This window comes from Siphateles boraxobius, unplaced genomic scaffold (assembly GCF_051911475.1).
Source record: "Siphateles boraxobius isolate OS27281-9 unplaced genomic scaffold, OSU_SipBor_1 8, whole genome shotgun sequence".
Lineage (NCBI taxonomy): Eukaryota > Metazoa > Chordata > Actinopteri > Cypriniformes > Leuciscidae > Siphateles > Siphateles boraxobius.
The window spans coordinates 37,099,417-37,107,500 of record NW_027509208.1 but is presented as its reverse complement, the minus strand read 5'-3'; the positions used below and the strand labels follow the sequence as shown (position 1 = coordinate 37,107,500).

Here is an 8,084-nt window from a genome sequence, read left to right as displayed (position 1 = left end):
TTGATACAATTGACTTATTGTGTACATACATGTTTTTATATTTGTACATATATTTTGAAAATAGCTGCATGTAATTAAAAGACTCATTAATGTCACTTGTTTGGGAATCGATTGTCCTGGACTGGTTGTGTTGTATGCGTTTGATTCACTGAAAAGAACCGACTCAGAGTCAGTCATTTAGGAATCAGGCTACATTAATCCTGCTTGATGCGTTTGATTCACATAAAATAACTTTTCGTTCTGTTATTGGACTGCAGTGGTTTCGTTTCTGTTTGCTCACTGAAAAGAACCGACTCGTCAGAGTTATTTGTTTAGATTCAGACTACTGGTTTCCACTGGTTGTACTGTATGTTTTGTCTTCTCACTGCTCTGTCTCACTCTCTCGCTGCATGACTCACACTTCATATATTCTCTCTCTCTCTCTCTCTCTCTCTCTCTCTCTCTCTCTCTCTCTCTCTCTCTCTCTCTCTCTCTCTCTCTCTCTCTCCCACTCTCCCCCCTGTGGCCCGTCTCACTTTCTCTCTCCTCATCCTTTCCATCACTCTTTCTTTGATTCGATCTTGATCCGGCCAGTACCTGAACTTCTGCATGTGTTTTGCTTTTGATCAACTTTAAGAATTTTATTTTGGGTTAATTAGTCCCATTGCTGTTTTAGTGTTTTATTTAGTATTTTTTTAAATTTTACACATTCATATACTGTTCAGTACTGATATCCCCTCTTCTCTGTTTCTCTCTTTTTTCCTTTACTCCTTCACTAATGGCATTCACGCGTGCCGCTGAACGTCGCTTCTAATCATCAGGCTCCCCGTCAGGAACCTGCACTCACATCTGTCCAAAAAAATAATACACTCGCCTGCCTTGTTCTGCCTCCATCGTCCCATTAAAAGCATTACATGTTTACAATTGAAATGTCAGTCGATTCTATATTGGCTGCTCTTCTTTACGTCTCTCTCTCTCTCTCTCTCTCTCTCTCTCTCTCTCTCTCTCTCTCTCTCTCTCTCTCTCTCTCTCTCTCTCTCTCTCTCTCTTATATTAACTGGATTTCTTTTACCTTGATTCAAATGTGTTTACGAAACTACGAAACACTAGTGCACTGTATGTCTGCGGAGAAGGGCTGCATGATATATCGAAATATCTCAAATGTAACAGTATATTGGATCCGTGCAGCTCTTAAAGTGACGGCAGCCTAATAAACCTGCTTCTGTCTGTGTGCTTAATGTTAATCAAACAACAATAGACAATGAGAAAATCACTCATTGCTCTTGACTGAATAACTTTCGTAGCTTTAATAAGAATTGGTATATTTTTAATCCATTTGATGTCAAAGCTGGGGTTTCAGGGTTTTCCATTACTCACAGCATTAGGAGCCAATTATATCATGGTTAAATTAGTCTATCTAGAGCAGTTTTTACACTGCGGCCACCCATATGAAGCTGCAAGTATACTTCGTGTTTACACAGAGGACAGTGGATCAACAGCGGATCACATGTGAATGTTGATTCGTGTGCACAGCAGACTGAAAATAAGCCAGAGCTGCTGCAGTTTGTCAGTGTAAATACGCTGTATGAGTTGTTTTTTCCAGGTCAACTGCTTTATTGTGATCTGAATGGTTTGCTGATAAAATGCCCATCAGATTTACCCTTCATGATTGATAGAAATCTAGGAAGATAGTATTCATATTTGTAAAAAAAGTATTTAATCACCAATAAGATGCAATAAAAAAGGAAAAAATATCAAATAGATGGCTAATTTGGACAAAATAACTTAACATATCTCCATCAGCAATAGACTACACCTCAGATATTATGTCACTGCTCCCAATTTTTGCAGTGATTCAAAGCAAAAGCTGATCTTTCTGTTCTGCTTTTCAGTGCATTGCATGTAGAGAATAAGGCAATGCTCAGATATGAGTATGATCTATACATGTGTCTGTGAATCTACAATGTTAGAGGCGTCTATATAACAGTGCCAATCTGTTATAAGCCATGAATAATTAATGTGTTGTTTTAGCCTGCAACACAATTATGGCGGTGGTGTCATTAGTGGGTACTGTCCTCCATTTGTGTGTGCTTATGTGTGTGATTTAGTTTAGTGTAATTAAAAGGGATGGATTCAAGATCTCATTTGCTGTAGAAATGCAGTCATGTGTTGTGAATAGTGGGCTGCTCTCTGTCACCAGACCATTGTTGTTTCTGGAATTATTCTTTAATTATTATTTTTTATTATCTTATATCTATTGAATTATGGGAAATATACAGACACAGCAAGCAAGAAGAATAGAGTGGCTTTGACAATTAAAGCACATTAGTGACAAATATATATAGTTTGCATGTTAGGAGGATGTTTGACTTGTTTTTATGCGTTCTGTGGCAGAAGAGATGATGGTGATATGTATATGTGGAATGTATATACAATGTACATTATTTAAAGTAACATGTAATGCATCATTTAATATTTGTGTGTGTGTATATATGTATATAATATATATATATATATATATATATATTATCATTGTATCATTTATGATATAAATTTAGATGATATCAATATCATTTAATATATCTATCTATATATATATATATATATATATATATATATATATATATATATATATATATATATATATTAAATTATATTGATTTCAGAATATATGATCAACATTTGTAAATGAGTAGTTTTATGATTCCAGTATTATCGGTTTTAGCAACCACCCAAAACACCCTAGCAACCACCTAGCAAACACCCAGAATACCCCAGCAACACCATAGCAACCGCCTAGCAACTCTATAGCAACCACCCAGAACACCCTAGCAACTGCCTAGCAACCACCTGAAGACATGAATAAGCCATTTCTCAGCACCAGAACATCATACAGACATGTTTGTTTGCTCGTCATGTACCACACCCTAGCAACCGAGTGGCGAGTTTTGCCACTGCAAGCACCACTTCACATTTTCTTCTGGAAATGTACATTCTAGTTTGATTATGCTGTTTGCAATGGTTCATGGGATTATAGTTCCTACACTAAAGCCGGTAAACACAGTCTTGAACCTTTGTATTTTTGTTCAATTTTAAAAACTTTTTGCTTTTGCAATCAAAGTTTGTCATGTTACGATTCAGCTCGTAGCCGATTTTCTTGGTTCATTGCTTATAACACTTTAACGAAGACTTCCTGAAAATCCCTATGGGAGAAATGAATGGGGAAAAATACTTCCGGGACCAACGCCACTGAAAAGTGGGCTTACTCTTTTGCACTATTTAGTTTTGACTTATTTGTATAAGTACTTATATACATGTTTTTATTTACTTATATGTAGTCCACAGCCTCTTGTTTTAATTGGCAATATGCTAAATCTGTGCTGACAATTCAACATTTGTTTCATTCCTTACGGTTCCCTTCCATATTGATAAGCTAATATTAATAGACGTCTATATATTTCATGCTTACTTCTAGCTCATGCTGTGTAGTCTACTCTTTTTGGTCGAAAGCCACAATACTGAACAACAGCGCTGGTAAACCTCATTCCACACTTCTGTCTTGTTTAGCTGACTCCAATATAAAACAGCTAGCCAAGGCACAATAAATCCTGAATTTGTTGCAGAACAGCAGAACGGCCAAAAGTGGCTTATTTTACTAACAGCTTAATCTGTTCCCGTACAAAGAGAGAAACGAATAACGCCACTCTCGACCTCAGGTCTCCAGAGTTATTACACAAAATAAAGAAGAGACTGCAAATAACGGAAAACGAGGTTAGCACAGTGTCTAACACATGCAGCGCTAAAGCCAAAGCGCTGCTGGTTCATTGTTTTCTCATATCGTGTCCTGCACAGCTATCAGCAATAAAGCTCAATAAAACTGCTGATTAGATTAATTAAAATCATGAGGCCTTGGAGCTGTACAAGTTTACTCATTAAGAACACTAAGGATAGTTGGACGGATCTCTTACCCATCTGGAAGAGTGCAAGTTTTCCTGTAAAATTGTGCTTTTCCTTGTGGGTCTTGTAAGTAAACACACATTTTTCCTCTTGTAAAAGCTGGTAGAGTCTGGATTATAATAAGTAGATGGGCTATTTTTCATGTGTGAAAACAAATAAGCCATGTGCATGTGCTTGATCATATGCGAAAACGTTTGTCTGTATTACAGGCTCGTTATTTTTAAACCAGACTAAAATGGAAGTTATGCAGCAACAGGATAGTCATAATTTTTGTACAAATAGTTTGAAATAGTTTTTTTTTTTTCAAACAAATTGTTTGAAAAAGTGGTTTAGGATTAGTTTTCTCTTTCTCTTTGTATAGGTTATCATAGTTTAAAACGATACATATTTTAAGAGTTATAGAACTTGTTTTTATTTGATTAAAATGTATTTGTTCATTTAATCAATAATTTATTCCCCTTTTTAAAATTTAGTTAGGTTGTTTGTTTTATTAAATTATTATGTATTTGTTTATTTATTAAATTAATATAATTAATTTAATTTGTGTTTTTATTTTAATTCTAATTTATTTATTTAATTGGAATTTGTTTCATTTTCTCAATTCATATTTTTTTTATTTAGTTTTCATTTACTCTTATTTGTTAAGTTATTCTTTTAACATTCTCATGTATTCATTTATTTATTAATGGATTAAGCTAATTAATTAAATTCTTAATTTTTTTTTATTGTTTTAATTGTTTATTTAATTGGAATGTTTATTTAGTTTCATTTTTTCAAATCTTTTTTTAAAAATCGTATTTATTTATTTAAAGATGTTGAAAAATGTAAAGTAAAAAAAAAAAAAAATCTTTCTTTATTCAGTCTGAAAAGTGACCAAAAATGTCTTCAACTGTTTGTCCTAACACAAAGGAGCTGTACTCATATCAGTATTAAATGCTCGTGTTATTTTTTACACGCAGCTGAAGTGATGCCTTTTTTAACTACTGTCTGGCAGATATTGGGATGTTTGCAGCAAGTTTTGTTGTGTTGCACGTCAAACCAGCCAAGATGCTCGATTTTGTTTCCTGCATTCTCTTTCTATCTGTGTTTTGACAGGGTATAATCAATACTATTGCTCTCTTTGTGTTCTCTGTTGCAGACAGCGACACGTATCCTCTAAGAGGAAGTGATGTCAAGACACCACCACCGTTTTGAGAGAGACTATCGAGGCCCCTGGGATCGTCGTGACCGAACTGGCGGCCTTCACAATGGTGTGGGCAACAGCACCTGCTCCCCTCCCGTGGCCAACGGCAACAACCGTCCAGGACTCCTCCCACTCCCGGTCATCCCGTCCCTCCTGCCCACCCCCGTGACCATCGCCGTGACGACGGCCAGCAACGACCTCGCCGCCAAGCGCTCGGGACCCCCTTCATCCGCCACGGCACCTGTTGTGAAGGTATACGCTGCAAACGAGGGGGTGAAATCCGCATCCAAATCGCTTGCATTTCCATTTCGCTCACGCTGCCAGATTGCTTCATTTGGTCCCAGCTCTTCTTCTCCTCGCTAATTTTCTCTTTCATTATGCAAATGAGAAACTCTGAGCAATGGGCCGATTTAAGCTAGAGCCCGTGGCTCTGTCAAGTCTGTTGTGGGCAAGAAATAAAAGGCGTCAGCTTGCTATTTGAGTCGAGATGAATGCCATTCTGGAGAATTAGTTCAAGGAACGAGAAAAGCATGAACTGTTGTTTCACTCTTCATGGCGTTTAATCAGATTAGCTTCTGTTTCACTTAGATTTCATGCGTAAAGACAGTTTACTAGCTACTTGCCATGCGGCTGTTGCAGCCCACGCTCTGATAATGACATGATTGACATGACCTTTGTTCGTCTTCGCCAAGACCCACAAAACGTGCACATTTTGAAAGTATTGTTCACTTGAGGTCACAGAGTCTCTGGTTAATGGCTAATAAGGGATGTTTGCTGTGGTGTACGGCACTTTTGCATTAGTATAGTGAGTCGCCGGAGGTGTGTGTAGTAGTTTTCAGGGTAATTTCTCTTGGTTTCAGTCAGTAGAGTCTCCCAGCAGATGGGCCTGCCAGCTTTTCTCTACCTCGCTTGAAGCCCACTTCAGGGAGCAATCCGGGCTCAAAATCTTGGCATCTCATACTACAGCTACTGTCATCTCACATCGGCGCTTTTTGTTTGAACTTTTTCGCTTGACTGAATTCCGCGGGACTTCTGTGACCAGAAAGCTTTGTGAGTATCAAACCAAATGCTTTAGCATTATGCAGATTGTATTAACACTAACTCTGTGGGCGAACGCCAACAGTTGGACGCTGACCGCAGATTTCTGCTTTGACTTTGACGTGTCCCTGTGATGCATGTTTAGCATACTGAAGAAAACTCTAAAACTAAAAACTCTTTTTGTAAAAAGTATATATCTAGGCTACAAACTAAACTTTCAGATTATATAGTTTAATCAGATTAGTGTTTCTCTGGCTCAGAAACAATGACGGCTTTTGACTGAATGAATCTTAATTATGATGTCATTAAAGTTTTGAACAACATATTACTCAAAATATTAGGGATGCACCAATTTGAACATTTTCGCTGATAATTCAGATGAAGCCGATAACCGATATATTGGCCGATAAATCCCAATTTGGATTTTTTTGTCATTAAAGTTTTGAACTACTTTACGCTAAATACTAGGGATGCGCCAATATGAGGATAAAGCCAGTAACCGATATATTGGCTGATAAATCTAAATCCAAATTTTAATTTAGAGAGCCTGATTACAAAAACAAAAGTCTCACTTTTAAAAGCCATGTCCCAAGCATTCAACATAAATCAAACATATACAATACAGTAGCCTATAGTGAACCGGTGTAAGATTCCTTAACTTTAAAATTAATTTTTCACAAAAAAGTAGAAATAATACAAAGAAATAAAGCTGCACATGTAATACATAACTGTATTTGACTGTTCAAAGTGATTCCAATAATGATTCCAAAGTTTGCATCTGAACTGTTCTAGCTGAAGAAAATAATACATTATCGGCTTTAATATTGGAACATATTTTGGCCGATAACGATATGGTGACCGATGTGTCGTGAATACAAAATACAACTAAATACAACCCTACTAAATACAACAACAACAAAAATTCTTGTAAGAAAGTTTAGAAAAAGCTGAAAACATGATAAGCAGCAGTGTTTAACTGAGGAGACATCTCAAATCAGTCAATTGTTTCATATGTTCAAATAGAAAACGCTTTAAAAAAATAGCTATTTTTAAATTGTAATTATATTTCCTAATATTACTGATTTTACTGTTTTTTAAAACGACCCCAAACTTTTGTACAGTAGTGTACACAGAACAACACTTTTTACCATGTTGTTGTGCTAGCAGTGTCATTATATGCAAAGAGCTTTGTAAAAAAATTCAAAGATGTCTTGAAACTTCAGTTTTCTCTGGGAAAAAATAACCGCAAACAGGTTTGGAACGACATGAGAGTGAGTAAAATAATGACAGCACTTCCCTTTTAAGTTAGTAGCGTCGCTACTTTTAGTTAGTTAGTCCCCAGCACTGTAGGGAATGTGTTTACCTCAGATTTCTTTAATTATTGCCTGAAGGAAACTCATCAGAACACTGTAGAGTCTTGAGGGACCGCCACTTTCTCTGTCATCCGTCATCAAAGTCTCCGTGTTGTTCGGCTCACGGTCCAGCTCATAGATGCTATTCAGATAAATATAAAAGCAAAGGCAAGCGAGAAGTTTTTATCTAACAGCAGAGAGCAATAGCGTCTTTCCTTGGTTATGACATGACTGTCTAATAAGGCAGATTGTGTCTGTGTGTGTGTAATTAATGACTCTGAATGGTGCATATTTATCTGGGAATGTGTTTGTTTTTAACCTTGACAGGTATGAGGCGTGTGATTGAGCTTGTCTGGCTGATCTACGTTCTGCTTTTTGTGTGTAAGCGTGTATGAAAGACAGATCGGTATCTAATTAGCGAGATGGAGAGGGACCCTCATGTTGGCTCACACGTCTTTTTGTGACAAACTCAATGCAACTAACGATACATAAAGCGACTACTGTAACTTTAAGAAGTCCAAGCCTGAACTGTCTGTCATGACTAACGACACTTCAAAACGAACAAACGACTCTTA

The 8,084-nt window shown here is 36.8% G+C and overlaps 1 protein-coding gene across 1 annotated transcript in view; it reads left to right on the top strand.

The window, feature by feature from the left end:
• The window catches only part of klhl29 (kelch like family member 29), a 275,193-nt gene that overhangs the window by 97,385 nt on the left and 169,724 nt on the right, over positions 1-8,084 (top strand). Inside the window, exon 3 of the mRNA XM_077219873.1 lies at positions 5,075-5,371. Coding sequence (XP_077075988.1) covers positions 5,105-5,371 — 267 coding nt within the window. The 5' untranslated portion in view covers positions 5,075-5,104. The remainder of the gene's footprint in view (positions 1-5,074; positions 5,372-8,084) is intronic.